The 22,428-nt window shown below is 56.1% G+C and overlaps 11 protein-coding genes across 11 annotated transcripts; 6 read left to right on the top strand and 5 right to left on the bottom strand.

Moving 5' to 3' along the window:
• Nucleotides 1-450: 450 nt before the first annotated feature.
• On the top strand, nt 451-2,423 carry PG986_004069 (uncharacterized protein; the record flags this gene model as incomplete). Its single annotated transcript, XM_066840291.1, has 4 exons — nt 451-492; nt 577-725; nt 787-888; nt 944-2,423. 4 exons carry the CDS (start codon nt 451-453, stop codon nt 2,421-2,423), a joined length of 1,773 nt encoding a protein of 590 aa, XP_066702918.1.
• A 1,196-nt stretch (nt 2,424-3,619) lies between these two features.
• PG986_004068 (uncharacterized protein) lies at nt 3,620-3,978 on the bottom strand (the record flags this gene model as incomplete). Its single annotated transcript, XM_066840290.1, has 2 exons — nt 3,620-3,847; nt 3,925-3,978. 2 exons carry the CDS (start codon nt 3,976-3,978, stop codon nt 3,620-3,622), a joined length of 282 nt encoding a protein of 93 aa, XP_066702917.1.
• Nucleotides 3,979-4,165: 187 nt separating this feature from the next.
• On the top strand, nt 4,166-4,429 carry PG986_004067 (uncharacterized protein; the record flags this gene model as incomplete). Its single annotated transcript, XM_066840289.1, has 1 exon — nt 4,166-4,429. The coding sequence occupies one exon, from the start codon at nt 4,166-4,168 to the stop codon at nt 4,427-4,429; it is 264 nt and encodes an 87-aa protein (XP_066702916.1).
• Nucleotides 4,430-4,836: 407 nt separating this feature from the next.
• On the top strand, nt 4,837-6,295 carry PG986_004066 (homogentisate 1-2-dioxygenase; the record flags this gene model as incomplete). The annotated part of the gene is made up of 2 exons (XM_066840288.1): nt 4,837-4,904; nt 4,963-6,295. The coding sequence occupies 2 exons, from the start codon at nt 4,837-4,839 to the stop codon at nt 6,293-6,295; spliced, it is 1,401 nt and encodes a 466-aa protein (XP_066702915.1).
• A 162-nt stretch (nt 6,296-6,457) lies between these two features.
• Nucleotides 6,458-7,774, bottom strand: PG986_004065 (FAD/NAD(P)-binding domain-containing protein; the record flags this gene model as incomplete). Its single annotated transcript, XM_066840287.1, has 1 exon — nt 6,458-7,774. One exon carries the CDS (start codon nt 7,772-7,774, stop codon nt 6,458-6,460), a length of 1,317 nt encoding a protein of 438 aa, XP_066702914.1.
• A 1,111-nt stretch (nt 7,775-8,885) lies between these two features.
• PG986_004064 (cytochrome P450) lies at nt 8,886-10,684 on the bottom strand (the record flags this gene model as incomplete). Its single annotated transcript, XM_066840286.1, has 5 exons — nt 8,886-9,637; nt 9,692-9,922; nt 9,976-10,225; nt 10,291-10,463; nt 10,522-10,684. The coding sequence occupies 5 exons, from the start codon at nt 10,682-10,684 to the stop codon at nt 8,886-8,888; spliced, it is 1,569 nt and encodes a 522-aa protein (XP_066702913.1).
• Nucleotides 10,685-11,710: 1,026 nt separating this feature from the next.
• On the top strand, nt 11,711-12,408 carry PG986_004063 (uncharacterized protein; the record flags this gene model as incomplete). Its single annotated transcript, XM_066840285.1, has 3 exons — nt 11,711-11,857; nt 11,921-12,287; nt 12,350-12,408. The coding sequence occupies 3 exons, from the start codon at nt 11,711-11,713 to the stop codon at nt 12,406-12,408; spliced, it is 573 nt and encodes a 190-aa protein (XP_066702912.1).
• Nucleotides 12,409-12,414: 6 nt separating this feature from the next.
• PG986_004062 (uncharacterized protein) lies at nt 12,415-13,009 on the top strand (the record flags this gene model as incomplete). The annotated part of the gene is made up of 3 exons (XM_066840284.1): nt 12,415-12,467; nt 12,515-12,583; nt 12,649-13,009. The coding sequence occupies 3 exons, from the start codon at nt 12,415-12,417 to the stop codon at nt 13,007-13,009; spliced, it is 483 nt and encodes a 160-aa protein (XP_066702911.1).
• Nucleotides 13,010-15,012: 2,003 nt separating this feature from the next.
• Nucleotides 15,013-15,853, top strand: PG986_004061 (uncharacterized protein; the record flags this gene model as incomplete). The annotated part of the gene is made up of 4 exons (XM_066840283.1): nt 15,013-15,139; nt 15,201-15,252; nt 15,367-15,550; nt 15,644-15,853. 4 exons carry the CDS (start codon nt 15,013-15,015, stop codon nt 15,851-15,853), a joined length of 573 nt encoding a protein of 190 aa, XP_066702910.1.
• Nucleotides 15,854-17,023: 1,170 nt separating this feature from the next.
• On the bottom strand, nt 17,024-18,200 carry PG986_004060 (uncharacterized protein; the record flags this gene model as incomplete). The annotated part of the gene is made up of 2 exons (XM_066840282.1): nt 17,024-17,848; nt 17,910-18,200. The coding sequence occupies 2 exons, from the start codon at nt 18,198-18,200 to the stop codon at nt 17,024-17,026; spliced, it is 1,116 nt and encodes a 371-aa protein (XP_066702909.1).
• Nucleotides 18,201-19,034: 834 nt separating this feature from the next.
• Nucleotides 19,035-21,091, bottom strand: PG986_004059 (MFS glucose transporter mfs1; the record flags this gene model as incomplete). Its single annotated transcript, XM_066840281.1, has 6 exons — nt 19,035-19,651; nt 19,749-19,946; nt 20,013-20,572; nt 20,662-20,764; nt 20,825-20,962; nt 21,034-21,091. 6 exons carry the CDS (start codon nt 21,089-21,091, stop codon nt 19,035-19,037), a joined length of 1,674 nt encoding a protein of 557 aa, XP_066702908.1.
• Between the last annotated feature and the right edge of the window lie 1,337 nt (nt 21,092-22,428).

Genomic DNA, 22,428 nt, shown 5'->3' with positions numbered 1-22,428 from the left:
TGTCGAGGACATGACGTGATGAATGACGTCGTGGTGGGCGGTAGAGGGGGCGCGCACCCTTAAGCTCTGGATAGGCAAGATCGCATTTCCAATCAGGGCGCTGGGAAGGCACATGGCACACATCTAGCATATCATCGTTGCCCCAGCCTGGCAGCATCTAGTAGTATTAGTAGACGCATCGCAACTTCCTTGTTTTGGATTATCCCCGTCTTGTGGCTAGTGGCGCTGACACACCTGCCCGAGTACTCGATAGACTTAAGCCCCCCAAGAGTCCAAGGGGATCTGGATCTGGTCTGCGACGATTCCACCATATTACACACTTACCTACCTTGTATCCGAGTACCTACAGATTCGCGACTAACATATCTATCAAACGGTGTCACTATTACCTAAACATTCGCTACCAGATTGTGTATTGCAACTACCTGCCTCTCGCAAGGCTCGCCCAGCATGTCGCGAACGTTGCTGCTGTGTTTCATTCACGGCTTCAAGGTACGCTACTCGTGTTCTCGTGCAGTGATGTGCTGTGGTATATATCAAGGATGGGGCGGGTGGCTGACGCGATAAGTAAATCAGGGAGACGATGATACCTTCCAGAACTTCCCGTTGGATCTGAAGAAGGAAGTGTCAACCAAATTGCCCGACCACAATGTGGAATCGGTCGTGTTCCCCAAGTATGAGACGAAAGGGGAGCTGAAGCAGTCGACCGAGCTGTTTCTCGACTGGTGAGTAATATTGGCCGCGAAATATGCCGATTGAAAGGTGCGATTCTGATAATATCATCAGGCTGAAGGAGAGAGTGATGGAGGTGCGGAAGGCGCACAGTGAGAAGCCGTGGCCGCCGAACGATCGCAGTGTGGGCGTCATTTTGGTCGCGCATTCAATGGGGTAAGATATGTTCCAAGGCACGGAAAGGCGCAAGCCATTTACTAACCGGCCTCAGAGGCTTCGTGGCAACAGACTCACTGTTCTCGGTATTGAACGATCGCCTTGCCCATGAGGAACATGACGACCATATATACCCTCCGATCCAGGGGATGCTGACTTTCGACACACCATTCAACGGGCTGGCGAGATCCATGTTCGTGTATGGCGCCTTCTCCAACTACCAAAAGGTTAGCAGTGTGTTCAACGTCATGACCGCGCTGTCGGCAGCCCCGGCAGGCCTTGGCAAGATGGCCATGAAACGCTCCGCAGCTGTTATACCGGCGGCGCGCTCGTCGCGACCGGCGTGGAAAGGCTGGCAACTGATCGCACTGCGCACCGGTACCGTAGGCGCGATCGCGGCAGGCGGGGTGACGGCCTACATCCACCGCGAGAAGATCATGGAGGGCGTGCGCAACATGCGCAACCTCAACAAGGAGTCGATGAAGGAGGGCGTCAAGGAGGGGTACCAGAGCAGCGTGGATGCGCTCAGCCAGGGGCTGGCGTACATCAACCGCGGCAACGTCGGGAAGTCGTTCGAGTACCTGTCGGAGCACTTCACCTTTGTCGGCTCGCTCATGAAGCAGCAGGAGCTCAACCGGCGGCTCGAGCGCATGGGCGAGCTCAAGGGCGTCGGCATCCACAACTTCTACTGCTCGCTCGGCGAGAACGGCGTCTGGTCGGGCGGCTACTTCGTGCCCGAGCGCACCTTCTGCGCGGTCCCGGACAGGGACCACCTGGCCCACCCGCTCTTCTCACGCCAGGTCATCCGGAAGGTCGAGGACGAGGTCCAGGCCCACATGAGCATGTTCCACCCGGACAAGAACGAAAAGTACCAGTCCATGACCGAGGAGGCCAGCAACTACGTCGTGCGCTGGTTCAACGACGACTCCCCGATCGAGGACGACCCCAAGTTCGCGGCCCCGCCGCCGCCGGAGCCGATTGAGCAGCCCGTCGAGACGGACGCGGACGGCACGCAGATCCCCAAGACGGAAGAGATCGCCAAGGCAGAAAAGGCCGAAGAGGGCGATGAGTCGAAAACGCAGGCTGAGGGTGACGATGGGGCGGACCGGGGCGATCTGCCGTCGCCCCTCGACATCGCGGCGGCGGCGTCTATGGTACCGCTGCCGGACGACGATGACGCGGCGCCCGCGACGCTGCAGGCGGAGGGCGGCGATGACGAGGAGCAGAAGAGGACGTACATGCGCTACCTCTTCGGCGTCGCGCAGTCGGCCGGCACGGGCCTGGCGTCGTACGTGCCGCGGCAGATGCCGGACATGCCCCAAATGCCTGGGATGCCGCAGATGCCGTCCGGGCCCAGCTTCAAGTCGTTTATTCCCACGCAGATGCCCAGTATGCCCTCGGTGAATGCCTGGGGCAAGAAGCATCATCAGAAGTCGTCGGATGCGTCACAGGAGAGTGCTGTCGAGACGGAAGTACCAAAGGAGACACCGGCTGCTGCCCCTGCTGTGGCGGCGGAGTCGGAGACGTCCAAGTAGAGGATTCTAAAATGCCTTGGATAATGTGATTGACGCTGTACATGAGGGTCCCGAGGTTTGGTTTCAGCAGTTGCTTTTGGGGGAGGCTGAGGTCCTGGAAGAACTACTCTATGATGCCCTGGTTGTTGGTTCTGTTCGTTGTTAATACTATGTTTGGCTTATGATTGGTACTCCCGATTGATCTTGTACGAATGATTTTGATCCAATGGCACCCTAGATTGCCGTCTCCTCTTTCCCAGGACCTGGCTTAAACAAAGTCGGGTTAGGTACGTGCGGCGCCTTTCCAGATCTCGCGGCTTTTGAGATATCACTCCTGTTGTTCGTTTTTCGGTTCTGTTCCGCTACATCCCGTAGGCGCCATGTATTCGACTTCGCTTCTCGTTGCTTTTTTTTTCGCTGGCGTAGCCACGTCCTTGCCGACTGACATCTCAGCCAGAACCCTGGAAGGCAATCGGGGTCCTGGCTCTAGACAGGGGGGCGACCGACTTCTGTTGCTTATGCGCTTTTTGCGGGGGTTCAATGGCCCGTCAGCTTCCATCACTGGACTCAACATTGGTAGCGTTTCCCCTTGCCGCGAATCAAAACAGCTTTCATGGAAATTAGATATAGACAATAATGATAAAACAACAGCCGTATTGGCCATATCAGCCTATACTCCAATGTCTTTGGCTTCAATGCATGATGGGTTGCACCATGACTGTCAATGTTGTCGCAAGCTGTGTCTCTTCCGCCGGTCCTCTCTTCTACGGGGATGATGGCGTGAAGAAGACCCCGCTTTGGGCGGGTAGCTTCCTGTAAGTTCTGACTGACAGGGGCAGCTAATTCTGTATGGGGTAGACTGTTGAGCTTTCTGAGAACCCGCCATCCAGCAATCGTTGGAATCAGCCTTAACGCAACATTTTAACTGGTGTTTTTCTTCAGACCTGTTCCAGATTTGATCTCTCGTGTCGTGTTAGGTGCGGAAAGAATGCTTACACAGGGAAACGTATTTCGCAGGTTCTACCAAGGCCAAGTTGCATGTGCTTTCATTCAACTAGACATTCAATTTCATTTGGAGAAAGGAGACAGCGACCGTTTGTTTGTAAGAGCTTATCCCACCATTCCACGTATTGGTCTTGGCCAAACGTAACACCCGAACACGTATGGCTCAGAGTTCGCATTCGCAAGGGTCTTATATTCCCTACCGTGGTAGTCAGTCATCGAAGATGCCACGTCCACCGTAACTTGTCCCGATATGCGCTCTGGACACTCCGCGGGCGTCCACCGCGTCGGCCGAATTGGACGTACTGGTCCGCCACACCCGCGAACCCAGAACCAGAGAAGCCGTTAGCGAACGCAAACTCGTGGCCGATGCGCACGCGCGCCTGGTCGTCGGTACCGACCTGTCCCGCGTGGTTCCTCCCCGCGTGCACCGCGGCCTTGCGCTGCAGCCTTGACGGAGCGCTACAGTAAAAGGAACGGGGCCACTACATTGAAGTTCCTCGTCACCAGCCGTCCATACCTTGCCATCGGGCGAGAGTTCCAGGATCTCAAAGACTCCCAACCCACTATTCATCTCCGCGGGGAAAGCCGGGAAGAGGTGGACAAGATTGCTCGGGAGATCAACATTTCAATTCAGCAACGTATGGAAAAACTAGGCAAAAGGCTCCGGCTCACCCCGGAAGAGATATCGATCCTACACGGAGATATAACTGCCGTGAGCCCCCCGAACGTACCTATGGGTCCACCTCGTCTTTGCCGCCATGGAAGAGGCCGTCTTCCTTATCAAGGGCGATCTGCGGGCCATGGATCGCAGCGGGGCCAGCCTTAATGTCCGGAACCATGACGGAGACACGGCTCTCGTTGCGGCCGCGCGAGAGGGCTATCTGCCTACCGTAAGACTGTTGTTGGATGAAGGGGCCAGAGTGAATGACAAAGACGGCTGGAGGGCTTGGAAACTCGCCTCAGACAGTCGTCATGACGCCATTGCGAATCTGCTGGTGGAAAAAGTTGCTCTAATGCAATGATGGTCGGCTGGACCTGGCAGCAAGCTGCTGGCGTTTACTCCGTAACAAGTATACCATCACAACCGAAACTCGGGACCCAAACGATTGACCGTGTCGAGTCTCCGGTTATTAATGTGGTCGGCATGGAGGGGTTCGTTCCTCAAATGCACCCCCAGGTTACCCCACGTTTCGAGTTCCGCACTCTGGTGGTCGGCTATTTCTGGCTATCTTCGGCCCGCGATTGGCCTACCCACAGCGACCATATCATTCCTCCCATCCATCACATGGAGCAACGACCGACTCCGAAGGCTGCTGAATCGATCAATGCAACAATACTCTCTTCTCAATCTTGACTTCTCGCAGGCCGAGTTTCCATCACTACCATCTCGTCTCATTTCCAGCTATCCAACGCCTGCTCCCTGGAAACAATGCCTGTGACTACATTCGATTTCAAGGAGAAGTACCGATATCAGAACGGGTTCGACTCGTACCATGAGTAAGTGTTCCTTTATTTAATCCCCTGTGCGATCAGGCTGCTCATTGCCGCTTCCCAGGACGGAGTCGGTAGAAGGTGCTCTGCCCATCGGCCAAAACTCCCCCCAGAAGCCGCCCCACGGCTTGTATGCCGAGAAGCTGTCCGGCACCGCCTTCACAGCCCCTCGGCACGAGAACAAGCAATCATGGCTCTACCGCATCCTCCCATCCTGTGCGCACCCGCCGTATCAGGAGGACATGACGGGGCCGTCCACTTCAGATAAGCCCTACAGCACCTCCAAGCTCCAGTACATCCCCAATCAACTGCGGTGGGACCCTTTCGACCACGACGAGCAGACAGACTTCGTGACCGGTCTGAGGCTCGTCGCGGGGGCGGGGGATCCGACGCTGAAGCAGGGAATTGGCATGTACATCTACGCTGCTGGGAAGTCCATGGATGAACGAAGCGCATTCTACTCGGCCGACGGTGATCTGTTGATCGTGACACAAGACGGAGTGCTGGAAATCCGCACAGAGCTCGGCTGGCTCCTTGTGCGGCCCATGGAGATCTGTGTTATCCCTCGCGGGATCAAATACCAAGTCCATCTTCCGAGTGGCCCGGTCCGCGGATACGCCCTCGAGCTCTACCAGGGCCACTTCACCCTCCCCGAACTGGGCCCTATCGGCTCCAACGGCCTAGCCAACGCCCGCGACTTCCAAGCGCCCATCGCCTGCTTCAGCGAAGACTGCGGCGCCACGGCGGCCGAGGGCCCAAACACGTACACCATCACAGCCAAGTTTAACAACACCCTCTTCAAGACGCAGCAGGCCCACACCCCCTTCGACGTGGTGGCGTGGCACGGCAACTACTATCCCTACAAGTACGACCTGGGCCGGTTCAACACGGTCGGGTCCGTCTCGTTCGACCACCCGGACCCGTCCATCTTCACGGTGCTGACGGCGCAGTCGGACCACGCGGGCACGGCCGTCGCCGACTTCGTCATCTTCCCGCCGCGCTGGATGGTGGCCGAGGACACGTTCCGCCCTCCGTGGTACCACCGCAACACCATGTCCGAGTTCATGGGCCTGATCGACGGCGTGTACGACGCCAAGAAGGGCGGCCAGGGCGGCTTCATGCCCGGCGGCGCCAGCCTGCACAACGTCATGAGCGGCCACGGGCCCGACGCCGCGAGCTACGAGGGCACGCGCGGCGCGGAGCTGAAGCCGGTGCACTTCGGCAAGGGAAGCTGCGCCTTCATGTTCGAGAGCTGCCTCATGGTCGGCGTCACCGAGTGGGGGCTCAACACGTGCCAGAAGGTGCAGAACGCCTACGTCGACCACAGCTGGGGCGCCGTCAAGGTGCACTGGAAGAAGCCCGAGGGGGCGAGCGCGGATGGGCATCTCCTTAAGTGAGCGAAGATTGGGCGTGATTCAAGCAATCGTGCTCTAATATACATACATATACTAAATTGACGGTAACAAGGGAAAATTGCAGGGTATTATCTCGTTAGGTAGCCAAACCAAAACAAATACAGTCTCATACACACATTACATGTCCTCTATTCGGTGCTTTTCTCATTCTGCCAGCTTGAGTTCGGGATATTCGGGCAGTGGTATGCCGCCCTTGCCCTCGGGCATCAAGCTAAGAGCCAGCTTATCAATCTTGAGCGTCGTGACGAACTTGCCCAACGAGTGCAGGAACCAGATGCCCCAGTCCGTCTGCGGCGCCCCAATGGTCGGCGCGCCGGGCATCAGGGCCTGGACCTCGTCGATGAACGGCCGCAGCACCCGGTCGTAGCCCGCCAGCGCGGCCCCCACGTCGTCCTGGTGCCGCGCCAGCTCGCCCGCCAGCACGTACGCGCCGACCAGCGACGCCGTCGTGCCGCACCCGGAGATGGGGCTGGGGCAGTAGCCCGCGTCGCCCAGCAGGACCACGCGGCCCTTGGACCACGAGCCCATCTTGACCTGCCCGGCCTCGTGCGCGTAAAAGTCCTCGGTGCCTTCCAGCCCCGCGAACACGCGCTCGCGGCACCACGCGTCGCTGTCCTCGAAGAACTCGCGCCAGATTTGCTTTCGCTCGGCCACGCTCTTCTTCCCGGTGGCCCCCGTCGCGTCGCGCAGCGTCGCGGCCTGCGCGCCGTCGTTGCAGAAGAGGTAGCACTGCGTGTCGGGCCGGTTGTTGGACCGGAACACGATCATGCGCCGGCCCGACAGGTGGTGCACGACGGCGACGTCGCTGTCGTGCGCGTCGTCGCGCGGGATCGTGAAGTAGGCGCCGTAGCTGTGCAGGGTATGGAACGCGGCGCGGCCCGCGGCGTCGCCCCAGGCTTGGCGGCGGGTGCGGGAGCCCTGGCCGTCGGCGCCGACTACCAGGTCGAAGTGCTGCTGTCGGCCGTTGCTGAGTTTCACGTCGACGCCGCCGTCGCCGTTTTCGTTTTGGGCGATGGACTCCACCGACACCCCGAACTCGTACGTGACGCCCCCTCCGCCCCCTCCGCCCCCTCGCTTCTTCGCCGCCGCCTCCGACGCCCGCAGGCTGGCCTCGTACAGCACCCGCACCAGGTCGCCCCGCATGATCTCGTACTCGCTCGTGAGCCCCTGGCCGCCCTTGCCCGAGTCGTTGACGTCGACCTGGAACTTTGCGCTGCCGCGCTTGTCCACGAACGCGACGCCCCGCTCGTGCACGCAGACCTCGCGCACGGCGTCCAGCAGGCCCAGCTTGCGCATCACGGGGATCCCCTGCGCACGCAGGTCGATCTGCTGCCCGCCCGTGCGCAGGGCGTCGCAGCGCTCGACGACGGTGATGCGGTGCCCAGCCGCGGCGCGGAGGAGGAGGGTCGCTAGGGCGGGGCCGCAGACGCCGGCGCCGACGATGAGGATGTCTAGGGGCATGGCGAGGAGGGCTGGGGTGGGTATGGGTAGGGATTGATGGATGGATGGATGTGGGCGGGGTGGTGGGCGCGACGGCTTCTTTGGAATCAGGGTCTGGCCAGAGAATAGAGAGATGTTTGTGTTGCACCTCTTTATTAGTAGGAAATGGTGTTGGTTGCTTGATATGGTATCGCATTAATGAACTTCACGAAACTTGGGAAACGGAGGTGTGGATAGGTCCATCTGTAGAGTACATGAACAGGCTATATACTTCTCTCTATATCCCATATCAAATGTCAAATGACCGAATAATACTGCAAACGCCGTAACGGCCCTCTATGCCGCCCGAGATCCATCAGATCCATCGTTGCCGGTGCTATGGAATGTGTGGTACGAGTCAGGTTTCAGCCGCAGTCCAGCAAGTCTTCGACGTCACCACTAACAGTTGACGAGATGATGGCTGGATTGGGGGCGCTTGGGATCGTTAGCACCTTAGCCGCCCTGGAAATTGGGGATGCGCGGCGCTGCAACAACTCGGGCAACTCGGCAATTTCGAACGAACTGCCTCTGGAGTAAAACCCGTCTTCGGCCGATCATGGGTTGTACGATCTTCGGGGCTCGGTCATTAGCCAAGTCCGATGTTTTGGGCCCGCCCATCGTAACTGCAATTGCTTGGCGGCCGTTTCAAGCCGTGGCTGACTGCGGCCTTCATTTCTCGCCTCGTAGACGTTTCGATTTGGTAGTTAACGCCATTTCCAGCCAATCGTGATATTTATCGCTTGTCGGCTCATCTTCATCTTGGTCATTTTCTCTGATGGGGCCAGCCGTGCTGACTACCTCCCCCGTTTTATTCCTTTTGACCGTCTCAGTATTAGGTACTGGTACCGTCGCACCTTTCTATCACAGACGACATGGGCAAATACTTGGGCGACGGGTTGAAACAAGAATTGAACGACGAATCAGGAGCAAGGAGAGCACTCAGGCATGAACAGTGGTGAATTGGACAAGGACGAGCAAGAAACAGGGAAGGAAGTGATTATGCAAAACCCCACGTTGCATGGGACATAAAGACTGGATCTAGCGATGCAGATCGGCTTGACATCAACCCGCTTTTGTTGCCCGTTTCCGCAAATCAGTGGCCGACTGCTCTCATCTTGAGTCTGACGTCCAGTCCGCCTTCCTGCCTCGGGAACCAGCTGTTAGTGACACGCCACCGCGACGCCGGGTCCGCCAGCTCGATGTCGTAGCGGGCGGCCAGCGTCGCGACCGCCTTGTACGCCTGGAGCAGCGCGAGGTTCTTGCCGATGCAGACGCGCGCACCCGCCCCGAACGACAGGTCCGCGGCGTTCATCGCCGCCAGCCGCATCTGGTATGCCGCCTCCGGCTCTTCCTCGCCCTTGAGCCAGCGTTCGGGGCGAAACGTGTTGGTCTCGTCGCCGTACACGGATGGGTTGCGCGCTACCACGTACGGGTTCAGCCCTACGATAGTGCCGGCGGGTACGAATCCTTGATTTTGATCCTGACCCCTGCTGGCTTTGGCGTTTGTCGCAGGTGGGACCACAAGCCCACCTTCGGGAACGTATCGCTCGAAGTTCATCGCCACGCCGGGCAGCATGCGTATCGCTTCGCGCATGACAGCTTCGAGGTACGGGCTTGATCGGGCGTCGCGCCAGCTCACGGGCGTCGCTTTATCTTTCACGATCCCGTCGAGCTCCTTCTGTAGTCGCGACCAAACAGCCAGGTCTCGGGGGCCGTAGTAGAACGCGGAGCAAAGCGTGATGGCCGTAGTGTCGGCTCCTGCGAGAAGGTTGATCATCAAGTACGAGATGATCATCGAGTCGTCGACTATTTCCGGATCCGATTTCTTCACCTCGATGAATTTGTCTAGTTAGTCTGGCTGGTATGGATCGTGATAATTGCCATCTGTTCCCTGGGAACGATCAACGAGGTGCTGCAGGGCAATATTGACAGCTGCACCGAAAGATGGTGGCCCGATCCGATGTACTGGGTTCTTGTCCAGCCAGTAGTCTAAGACGGGAATCTGACCCACGGCGGCAAAGTAGTCGGTTGACTTCTTTGCCGCGTCAAGAACTCCATTGAAGTCGCATCCTTTCTCGAGAAACCCGATGGGCTGGCTGAAAGTGACTGTCCCGACGACATCCCATGCGACTAACAGGGTTAGGCCTGGACCAATTCCAAGTGCTGGGAGGTGGGTAACTCACAAAAACGAAGCCATTGGTCCAGACTGCACCCAGCGCCCTTGCCGGTCTTGATGTAACGTGATTCCAGTGCCATGGAGAACTTGGAGAGTACGTTGTCAATGTGACGCTCAAGAGGTAGGACGCCATTCGTAGAGTAGTGTTTGGAAATAGGCTTCCTCCAACGTGCGTGTATTTCGGGATCTGTCTGGCTGAAGATATTGTACACAATCTCCCCATCCACTATTGAGCTCGAGCCGTGGTAGAACTCGGTCTGCCGAATATGTCCAATTCATCAGGTCAACCATCATGTACCGATATGTGGATCGTCACACGTACCTTTTTCCATTGAGCCTTCGTGCTGTACAATACCTTAATCAGTTTGGGCACGTCCAGATCCAATATGTTCGGCCCCAACAGAACCATAGGACCATACTTCTTGTGAAGCTCGTGGATCACAACATGAGACCGACCTCGCCAGGTGATATACAGGCGCCACAAGTTAGTAAACCCTTGTCGTAACTAGCTGTCAGTTCGCGAACCAATATGGGTGTGTGAGCCCGGACTTACTCGCAAGGACCGGACCTGGGTACTGCTTCAATGGATCTCGCTGATGAAGAAAGAAAACAAGGAATATAAGCGCAACCAATGCTAGCAATACGCGTATAAGATCAGAGCCAAGACTGAGTGCTGTCCTCCGGAGAACACCGAGAAGTGTGGCAGCAGAGCCCATGACGAGTTGGTTCGTAGTGAACAATTGAGACTCAGCAAACCTCGTATGCAGCGTATCCATGGTTATCTCAAGGCCATGCGAGATGTTTGCTGCAACCACTAGTCGCCTTTTCTCCCCGAAGAAATCAAGTATAGGATAAATCCTAGGAGTCTCGGTCGGTGTCATCGGCTGAATGGCACCGCGGCGAACGGGCAAGATTTACAAGAGTGCAGGTTATCTCGTGCATATGGCAAGTTTGGTGATTTCCACCATACAATTGGCAGCGCCGTCGCAGCGGGATATTTGGGTTACATGCGGCCACGACGTTGGTACCGGGATCGAGGTAGCACTCAATGTTGTTGGTTGGTTCCAAGTTATGCGATGTGCCAACCTGCAAGCCAGGGCTTCGGTAACGACCGTGGTAAGTTTCGTCGCAAGCTACGGGCAAAGTCCTAGCAAGCAAGCACACCGCTGTTCATCGTATGGGCTGAATCAATCGAGCATGCGCACATAAATCAGGAAGCTGAATGTATGTTACGCTTGCTTGGGAGATCCGAGTTTGACTGTAAAGAACGTCGTTCATAGTTGGGTAGCCTGCGGCGCATCGGGAAGTGAGCGTGTCTTGTTCACGATGTTTGCTTTCAAGTGAGACTGGTCTTGAATCCATGCCAGCGGCATCTTAGTGAGACTTGGCGACACTCGATGGCCGCAGTACAGCAAACATACATTTCCAAAGCCGCCAAAATCGACCAGGTTTGTCGCTGATCAATCCCCATATAGCCACGACTTTCAATCGGCTTGATTCGCCCGTACCTCTCTTAGGCCATAAGCCCCAACGAGCTTCGGGTCTGCTTGCTTGTGGAAAAGCAGCGAGAATGAGTAATGAAACGTGCAAGGTTGACGCACTCCGATCAGAGGGTCAGGGTATCCCTTTTAGCTGTTCGCTTTCCAGGTGCAGTGCAAAAGGTCTTCTCAGCTCGGCGAGGAACCACAAGGAATATCCCAATTGAAACCATACGCGCTGCGGTCCATCCAGCCTGCGGCAAGATGATAGATGGGCGCGGAGGCGAGACACTGGTCCTGATGTGGACTCTTTCGGGCGTCTCACTGCTGATGGTTCTTCTCCGAATGTATACCCGTGTCGCTATTGTTCGATCCATCGGTGCTGATGACTATGCGTATGCCACGGCAGGAGTAAGTAGCTCCCAAGAAACGATGACAGCGGGTTGCTAATCGGTCACTAACTTCCATATGAAGGTATTCTTCATCCTGTACACGGTATTCACCCACATTTCAGCACTCTATGGATTCGGCCAGCATATACACACTCTGAGTGTCGACGACGCAGCTTCGGCGGTATTTTGGGAGATCATGTGCCAAGCTGCGGCAGTGATAAGCATGGCGTTGGCCAAGATCTCTCTTGCGCTTTTCCTCTTGCGCATTGTGGTGGTTTCGTGGCACAAGATAGCCATATGGACGTCGATAATCTCCCTCTCCATCATCTCGACATCAGTGTCGGTGGTGCTGTGGACACAGTGCCGACCAGTCAACAAGATCTGGAATCGGGAAAGGGTGGAGGGTATTTGCGATACTCCTTTGACCCCAGTTGCAACAACGCTTGGATGTGAGTATGCCGTTTTTCGTGTAGGGATCACTATATGTAACATGCGGCTGAACATTATATAGCTTGGTGTGTGGTGGTCGACTTCTTTCTGGCCATCTTCCTCTGGTTGTTCATTTGGTAATTGAACATGCCAAAGCGTGAGAAAATCACGATAGCTGGGAGTATGAGCCTCGGAGTATTGTAAATTGATGTCAAGCCTCGTTCCAATTGACACTTCCCTGACACAGAAAGCGCTGGGATCGCGGGAATAGTCAGGACGGTGGAACTTGGCGGCCTCGATGGCCCAGACTTCACTTGTGAGTTGCTCCTGTTACGTTGGGTGATAGGCGAACATGGGAGAGTAATAGCTGCGGTGCAACAGTCGAGACGGCGCCGAAATAGCCGTGACCATGGTCTGTATCGTCATCCCCGTCATCCGGCCCCTATACCGAACCATCTGCGAATCGGTCAGCTTGTCGTCTTCGTATCAAAAGCACGGCGCAGGGAGAGACCTTTCCTGGCGAGGTTCATCGGTCCAGCTTCAAACCATTGAAGGTAGTTCGGTTGACGGGGCGGAGTATCTGACACCCAATGACTTGTTGAAGCGGGATATGAGGCTCGGTCTCCGAACACTCTCCATCACGCGAATTGTCAGCAAGAAGCCCAGTCAGGAGGAAATACTCGGGAACGAGTACCAAAATAGTGTCAGAGTTACGGACGAGGTTTCCGTCTCACGTGAATAGCAAACCTATTGAAGATGCAGTTCTTGTGGTACGTTACAAGCATGCCGAGACTGCCTCGCTGGTGGTGCGTTGCGTTGATGGGCTGTTACTTGCATGGTGATTCTGGTAATCTCGCATTGCAACAGGCCCCAGTCGGACGCTGGGCAAGCCCGCGTGACTGCTTGTCGGCGGGGCTGCGGGGTTGGTTTGACCGTTCAACAGACAGCTCCATCATTTGCCGACGAACATCGCTGGGTTGATACCGCGACGAAAAAGCACTCGTCAGCTCCGACATTGGCAACCCTGGACCTATCTAAGGTCATGAAAACAACTTGATAGAGCCCCTAATATAGAGCCCCTAATCACCTGGTAAAAATCACTGCGAGCATCGGTGTACGACAAGGATATGGGAGCAAATTATGACGGACTGATAGCATCAGAGGTGTTTTGCGGGCCACCATCTTCAAACGGTAATGAAGCTTGGGTGGAGCTTGTCGTAGTGTCTGCAATTGGCCTTGCCGCCTTGGCTTCCGGCCGTGGTTGCTTTAGGGAGTAATGACCTTCAGTGCCAGGTAAAGTCATCCATAAATCAGATCAGGCAGATTCATGCTGCAAGACTGGAGATGCATGTCTTTTTAGAAACATCCTGTCGGGCTGCCGTTGAACCTGACGGAGGGCTTTGATGGACGAGAGGGAATGCCAATCCAATTCCCATGACATCTGGAGGGAGAGGCCAATAGTCAGTTGACATCCGAGATTGCCCGACATCGATCCACCTGCAAGTAGGCAATGAGCAATCCCGAGCATGTTCAAGGGCATCCTTCAATAAATCAATCATTTGGATCACTCAGCATCAGCTCTGTTCTGTCAATTACCGTATCTCAGATCCAAAATAAGGTACAATCAATTGCAGCCTTTAAGAACCTCAAAAGAAGCAGCCCCGGACGGACGGTGGAATTGGAAGCTCCTGCTGCAGCAGAGCTGTTAGCTTCGTAGCTGGCACTGGTGACTGGCCACTTACTGGGGGAAGGACCAGTTAGTGGGTGGGACCCCTCTTTAGCCGCGCACTGTAGGTGGGGATACCCCAGAAAATAGGGAATCTGGGGAAGTCGCCCTCGCTACCCGGCCGGCATGACGCTGGCTGGGCGTTGGCCCATTGCGCGGCTGCAGCAGCAGCTAGACCAAACCGGATGGGGCAAGTATGATGTGAGGATGTTGTCGAACGAGGTCAAACGATGTCCAACAGCTGAGTGGCCGCGCATGTACCTGAGCTTAGCAAATGTCACGCGATCGCACCACCGCCATTGCCCATTCCTGCGTCGTTCCCTCTGTTAGCATTCTACCTCGCCTGTGTGCTCGCTGCTTCCCTCGTCCTCTCGTTCTACCCCGCCTGACGAAACTGTGCTGATGAGCCCACGGCGGCCAATCGAAGCTCCAAACGCTAAAGCTGATTGATGGTCAGCTGCCCTCCTGTCGCCGTTGATCCCCTTCGATGCTGTGTCCCCCGAGCCCGCGGTGCCCACCACTTACATCCGGCCTCAGGTACCCTCCCTATACGCCTCATGAGTGTTCGGTACTTGCGAGCCATGAGCACGCGAGGTACTGCATCTCTGCATCGCGGGATTTCGTAGCTTCCCTTTGTCATCCCATATGTGTCAAAGGTACCATTCAACTCCCTGGCCCTCCGTTCCTTTTTCCCCTCATCGCAATAATGATAACCCCGTCCTTTCCCCGTTTGTTCCTCGATCTTCCCCTCTTAATCCCCATCATCACCCTGTGATTCAACACCTTTCATCATCACCATCACCATAGTGTCTCGTTGTTACTGCATCGCAAACCATTCTCAGTCAATCAGACAAGCTCCCCCAACCCGTAAATAGCTCAGGGTAACTGCCTAGCTCTTTGCGACAAACACAAACTCCTCTGTATCACCCCAGATATATCTCCTGCCATTACTCTTCTACCCCGCGTAGAAGAAATCACTTCCTCTTCCCACGGTCCTATTCAGACAACACCCAGCCACCATGACGGAACCGCTCACCAAGGTCGACTCTGCCGTCCAAGGCCTGGAGAACAAGATCACCTCCCCGGCCAAGGAGAAGCGTAGAGCGAGCTCCTATGCTGAGGGTGTTATGAACATTGAAGAGCTGAGTAAGTGCCTTCCCATGACTGCATGCCTTTGGGAACTTGAATTGACCGGCTGTTAAAATAGAGACGAACCGTACTCCCATTGAGGTTGCGATTGAAACCCAGCGGACAGGATGGTAAGTTGCGGTTTTGGCTTTCTGCCCACTGCTGCTCTCCTTTATTGCCCCTATGTCTCGCCCACCCGCCCTGTCCAATTACCCCGCACGGGACTGACACCGAGGGAACTACAGGAAGATCAACGCCTCTTCCTCCACGGTGGAAGAGAAGGAGATCCTGTCGAAGCATCTCACCGAGCCGCCGGTCAAGAGGATTGACCTTGTCACCTCTCTGGGCATGAAGATCACCGCACGGAGCATGAAGGGCGTCACGATCAAGGACGCCCTAGATGCGATCCACAAGGCGAACAAGAAGAGGGTAAGCATATCCAGTCAGATGCAATCGCATTGCATCTTTTGATGCGAGGGACGTTGCTTCTGAAGGACTGTCTAACTAACTACTTCCGCACAGAGTGATGATGAGCTTGAGAAGCCCTACCTAGAAGGCTTCGAGTGGGCTGCAAACAACCCTCCAGCGTACATGACCAAGGAAGAGGACATCGAGAAGTACAAGGACGAGGAGTGGACTGTTCTGCACATCCGCCTGCAATCCACACCGACCGTGTCCAGCTCCAGCGGCGGCGGCAAGAAGAAGAAGAACAAGAACAAGGACGACGCATAGATGTCAGACTTGGGTCCGGTGCGGTCGCATCACCACGTCACTACACGTCAGTGAGGCTCGAAGATGTTGGAACCAGTGTCAGTGTGTAGGGTTCATCATTTCAAATGTGTGGCAGTGAATAATATGTTGCTGTACTGTGCAGGTGCCTGCACAGTATATCCATCTCACAGTCCTATTCGATCGATATGACCGACGTGCCAAGTGAATTGGCGAAGTGATTCATGCTGGGCTATCTACGCGCAAAGCTAGATTCTTACATTCGAAGATCTAATGAGCCTAACCCATATGACTACTGCCTAGGTACCTTGAGTATGTCGCTCTCCATCATGGAGTAATCGCCAGCACATGTACTTGCACACGCCAGGAATTGTGTCGTCTCGATAATGTCAATTTCGATCAAAGACAACCCCCTATGGTCAGCTCTTGTGTTATGAAGCCTTCGGAGAGAGTTGCAGAGCATTACTGCTTCCACCGGCCTATGAACAATAATGACCGAACGTTTCCGGGTGGTCGACTGCCTGATGCTGACAAACCACCAAATGGCTTATTTGAATCATTCAAACAGATGTTTACCCCGACCTCTATCGCATAGCCCGCTTTCATTCGTGCAACTAATACAATTCTGAGCTGGGAGAGCGATAGGACTTGGTCTCTTGGCCACGTATCGACGGCTTGTACCACCGCGAACGAGGCGGTCCAGCTGGTTCAACAACGTCCGCCGGGGAGCCTTGGTCCCAGTACGTGACACGAACGTACTGCGCAGCTTCAATTGGACTTCTATTATCAAGCAGCACAGATCCTCTCGACGATACCCGAGTCCCTCAAAGTCGAAGCCACGGGTATGTCGTGAGGCGAGGGTGATTTACCACTTTGTTGATCGGGACTGAGGCTATGGTTCGAGACAGACATGTGAAAATATAGTCTCGGTATTTTCTGACATCATAAGGGATTGACAGGTCGACAGTTGGTTGGTCTATTCTTCACAATGCTCTCATCCAAGTTTGGGTCCAAGCTGGTAGTTCTCGTTGATTTGAATGTTGATATCATTGTAGTCGCACTGAATTGCTTCAGTCGAAACCATGATTTGTCTTCCAAGACCGAAACGGAAAGCCTCCCGTAAGATATCTCGACGCATCCTGCCCTAACTCAGCTAAGCACAGCCAATCTACTTCACGTAGTTGCTGCCACCTGCCCCTGATCAGAAGCTTCCTCCACGACGGCTCTCCCTCTCGTCCCCCGCATGTCGACGGCCCAGCGCATGACCTGCTGGATGTCGTAGTCGTGCTGCGACGCGGGCACGTACACCCACTTCGCCTTGTTCTCGATCCAGGCCCGGTTCGGCAGGTAGGCCTCGAGCATGTAGTAGTTGTCGCGGTGGAAGGGAAAATCAAACGTCGGCGGGCCGCTCCGCGCGAGAAAGGCGTCGGTCCCCACCGCGGCGTCGGCCGCGCTCATCTGGAACCGCCGCCGCTTGTTGCCCTTGTTGGCGGCGTGGCGGCGGTTGGCGCGCGTCGTGGAGTCGAGGTGCGCCTCAAGGAGGCGGGCGTGCCAGAGGCCGCCTACTGATTCCGATCCAGCTACCGCTCCCCGGGGGGCACCGTCGCGATGGAGCGACAGAGCCTTCCGGACCACGTCGGCGTTGCGCGCGAGCAGCTGCCGGTTCCACTCCGGGACGGGCTCGCGGCGCGACCAGGTGGGGAGGGGCTCGCCCCGGTCCAGGTCGTCCTGCCAGTGCGCGAAGTCGACGATGAGGCAGAGGGCCGACCAGCGCAGCACGCACGTCAGGCACGTGCAGACTTCGGCCGGGTCGGGCGGGGGGACGTGGCTGTAGGGCCGCTTGTGGATGCCCAGCCTGTCCTGGCGCTCGGGGCTTTGCAGGATGGGGACGATGTCGATGTCGTCGGCCTCTTCATTTTGTCCGTCTTCATTATGGTCGCCATTGATTCGACGCTGCTGCTGCTGTATGTCGCGGATGAGCACCGGCAGCCGGAAACACTGGGCCAGGCAGCTGTAGCGCCAAGACACGATGTGCTGCGCGATCCGGGCTTCCTCTGACGTAATGAAGGCGTCGTAGCCCTTGCCCGCGCGGCGCAGGTTGAAGAGGTCGCTGGGCCGCAGCAGGTACAAGATCTCCAGCAGAAGCTCGTACGGGAGATCGAGCAGCAGGCCGCGCGGGGCGGGTTTGGCCTGCTTCTTGGCCGCGCGAAGCTGCTGCTTCTTTTGCGCCCGGTTCGTCTTTTTTGGACCGCAGCGTCAGGGCCTCGGTCTTGTCTTCCAGCGGCTCCAGGTCCTCCCCTTCCTCGTCGGACGGCGCCTGTTCGGCTCGGCGAAATTGCGAATGGGGCATTTTATTATTTGTTGAATGTCTCACGCAGGAGGAGGTTTCTCAGGTCTCGATCTTCCAAAATTGTATGAAGGTCGTGGCAATTGCCACAAGCAAAGAAAGCTCCAGTAGATGCCTGCTTGTGGGGAAGATCTACCACTAAGCCGCCAAGTGATTTTCGGATTTTAGGCTGCTCTAACGCCTGCCAGTCCCCCACCTTACCCATGGAAGGTAGCTGAACATCAATTGGCTGTCTCTGTAAGTATGTGCTCCAGAGCTTTTGTTTAGGGAGGATTCTCAGATATATTCCGAGAATTTACGGAATCCTCTGAAAATCCATATATGTTCTGGTATTGTTTCCAAGTGTATCTGGCGGCGCGTGCCGGCATGCCCGTCGTGCTGAGGGGGTGCGACGATGAAGGCAGTTTTCAGGTCGTGGTGCAGCTTATCACGTTGGTTTGAGGAACCGTCTAAACGGATAGATATCTCCACCGCGCCGCCGACACGGAGACCTTCGCGAGTCGAGATACCTAGGGGTAGATGGATAGAAATAGGATGAGGGTTGCCTGAGAGTGGGAGGAGACATGTGAACGAAGACGAGGGGCGGTTCGTGCACGTAACATCATTTAGGTGCCGGGTGGGATATATGGCTACCTAGTCATTCAATTAGGAGTGGTCAAATACGTAGTAGACAAGAGAGTCGCAATAGAGATATAATAGCAGAAGTCCAAACATCGTAACAAATGGTATCACCTTGGTTTACGCCGTCCTTTCCATCTCGCAAGTGAGTGTCCAAAAATGTCCACAACATAGCTTTTCCAGAAGCCGAATCGTGTTTTGATCGCCCGAGTTTCTGAATCAAGACTTCACCCCGGCTTGAATCTCATTTTCCTCCGCTGCTGCCATCGACCCAGCCCCTTTCCCCTCACCACAATGACCGGCATGGCCAGCCGCACCGTCCCCGCCACCCGGGGCCGTGATCTTAACATGCCCCGCCTCGATATCCCTAGTCAACTGATCGAGCCTCGAGACCTTCTTATACGGCTTCCAAGCCGGGCGCCCGCTATCAAAGATCTCATCCATCTCCTCGAGCGTGAACCCCTTGGTCTCGGGCGCCAGCAGGCTCATGTGGACGAACGCGGCGCCGTTGAAGGCCGCGAAGATCATGTACATCTTCCAGTTGATGTTCCATAGCAGGGGCGGGACCGCGAACGCGAGGATCATGTTCCAGAACCAGTTGGCCGCCGTCGAGAGCGACACGGCCTTGGCCCGCACTTTCGACGGGAAGATTTCGGCCGGGTACGTCCACGAGGTCGGGCCCCACGTCGTCGCGAACGTCGCGACGAAGAGGTACGACATGGCCACGATGGCCGACGAGACGGGCTTGTTGTCTTTGATCAGCCACGTGATGTCCTTGTTGTCGTCGGTCCGGGTCTCGTCCGTGTTCGGCTGGCCGTGGACGGCTTGCAGAGCCCCTTTTTCAAGGCGAGATAGGTCAGCAGCCAGTCTCTCCCCATCATTTACAAATAGGGATTGATGCACCGAACGACAATCGGGATGCGTATTGCTTACCTTCAATAAACAGGAAAACCATCATCAGAAACGCACCGACGATGAGCGCGGGCCTACGACCAATCTTGTCCAGATACAAGATGGCCGGCAGAGTCATGGCAACATTGATGACGTATTGGATCGAAGCGGTCGCCAACGGCGAAGCAATCTGCGCACCTTTCATAATGTATACGATGTAGTACATCATGATGTTCATTCCTGCAATGCAAGTTAGGCTTCATCGAGACGGATGGAACGCACGTGGGTGCGGGTGAACAAACATACCACAGAGCTGCGACCACATCTGCACGCTCATCCCGAGCAGTACCCGCTTGAAGATCCGCGGCTTGACCAGCGCCCGAAAGCTCGACGTGGCCTCCTCGCGCTCGAACCGCAGCGCCTCCTCGATCTCCTGGTACTCGGCCAGGACCTTGGGGTGGTTCGGGTCGCCGTCGCCGTGCAGCCGGGCCAGGACGCGGATGGCCTCCTCCCAGCGGTCGTGGGCGGCGAGCCAGCGGGGGCTGTAGGGGAAGAAGAAGAGGCCGACCAGCAGAATAAACGCGGGCACCATCTGGACGCCCCATGGGATCCGGAACGCGGCCTCGGGCTGGTCCGGGTCGTCGGGCCCGCCGCCCACCTGCGCCGCGCCATACTGTATGAAGTACTGGATCAGGATGCCCCAGGTGATGGCCCACTGCTGCAGCGACACGACGCGGCCCCGGATCTCCTTGGGCGCGATCTCGGCCTGGTACACGGGCACGATCGACGACGCGATGCCCACACAGAGGCCGGCGATGACGCGCCCGGCGCATAGCATGCCGACGTTCTGGGATGCGCATTGAATACTGTGAAGTAACATAAATGAGTTAGTACTTCATTCATTGTCTGATGAAACAGGCTTGGCCCGGAATGCACGTTTAGGGGGTTGGCTTACATGGAGCCAATTATCCACAGCACGCAGGAAATCTGCAGAGCTATCTTTCGAGAGAACCTGTCGGCCAAGAACGAGCTGCATAGGGATCCTTTAGCGATACATACTGGTCAGCTCCTACGTTCATGAAGTAATGCACCATTGGTCATGACAATACGATACGCACCAACAAGAGAACCAGCGGGCATAGATGCGGTGATCCCGCCTTGAGCATAGGACACCGGGTTGTTGAAGTAGCGCGTGTAAGCCTTGGTGCCCAGGACGCCGCTCATGGAACTAATATCGAAGCCAAACAGTCCACCGCCTAGTTTTCATGTTAGCAACCGCCCGAGAGCATCATAGTAGGCTGGGCGGGTATCGCATGGGCTTCCATACCAATGGCGGCGAACGAGCAGATGAAGTACACATTGGCAGTCGAGGTTTTCTTGCTCATATTGTCAGAACGAAAGAGAGAGAGAGCTATCTCTCTCATCGCACGAGTTGAATTCTGCTGGATTGCAAAGTTGGGTTGTGTCTAAATCGTCAACGGCAAGTCTGGTCCTGTCACATACAAATGCTTGCGGGAGTGGTAAAGCCGTCGGCTACTCAATAAGTGAGTGGGCGGCGACCGGTATATACTACATACCTAGGTATGCATCCATCAACGGGGGAAATCAACATGATGATCCCGAAACGGTGGCACAACGTGAGGGAGGTGGGTACGGACAGCAGGGAGGCGGTCTCCAGGCGCGGCCCTTGAAATCAGGCAAGGATGGCGGATGGCGATTTTGCCAGGGCAAGGATATGGCCAGTGTCAGATGGACCAATGCGTTCGTGCCCATCTTGGACTGGGAGAAGCAAGGAGCTCCTTCCGGGCCTCTGGCTGGGCCAGTCGCCGTCGCCAGGGGAGGCCGCAGAGTGCAGGCAAAATCCTCCCAATGCAGCTCAGCCCTGGTTTGGGGTCACTGTCGTTTGCCGATCTCCATTGATTAATTATAGTCCAGTCAAGAGAAAGTCCTGATCCTCCATCCCTGTCAGGTTTCCGGGCCAAGCCCAAGGGAAAATTGATTTACCCAATCCAGCAGATTTGACGAACAGAGCCTGCTGCGAACGAGGTTGAATCCGAAGTGGTCGGGACAGAAGAAAACAGAGAGCGGCGGCCGTGGAGCGCGAGTGCTGCGATAGAGGCCTAAAACTAGGCCAACTGCCTACCTTGATGATGGCTCAGTCGGATGCAGGCCATTGCCAATATGGTAGGAATGTGATTACACACATGTATGCATATACCTGTAGACTCGATTGAACCACCACCTTCATGTCATGTAACCCGCGCACACATTGGTAGCGACCCCAGGGCGGGCGCATAAAGTGGCTGGCCGAAGTGGCCAATGGGGACGTTTTGATGATTCCGTCCGCAGCCCAACTGTCTGCGCCGCCAGTGGCTTGAGGGATGAACGAGCTGCAAGCATGGCGTTCCCCTACTCATGCGACTGCCAAGTTGGCCTGGTGCAATGAGAGGGCATTGCCACCACACCGACCGGGCTGGTCGTTTTTCGTGTACCGTGGAATTCATGCGCTGGCTTCGGCCGGTGAAAGCAGTCGGAACGTGCTATGGTCCTAGGGGAAAGGCCCTACCTGCATGAAGCTGGGCTGCGGTCGGCAGGGTCGCCTGCAGTCCATGGTGACAGTGTGTCAGACCTTACATCTTAGACATTGGCGCAGGCATGCGCTTTCTGCAGCAGCCGAAACACTTCGTAAGCTAGAATGACGGGAGCGAGCGTCGGAGGTTCA

This window comes from Apiospora aurea, assembly GCF_038362705.1.
Source record: "Apiospora aurea strain CBS 24483 chromosome Unknown utg000003l_segment0_segment0, whole genome shotgun sequence".
Taxonomy (NCBI): Eukaryota; Fungi; Ascomycota; class Sordariomycetes; order Amphisphaeriales; family Apiosporaceae; genus Apiospora; species Apiospora aurea.
This window is presented reverse-complemented; position numbering and strand designations above follow the sequence as displayed.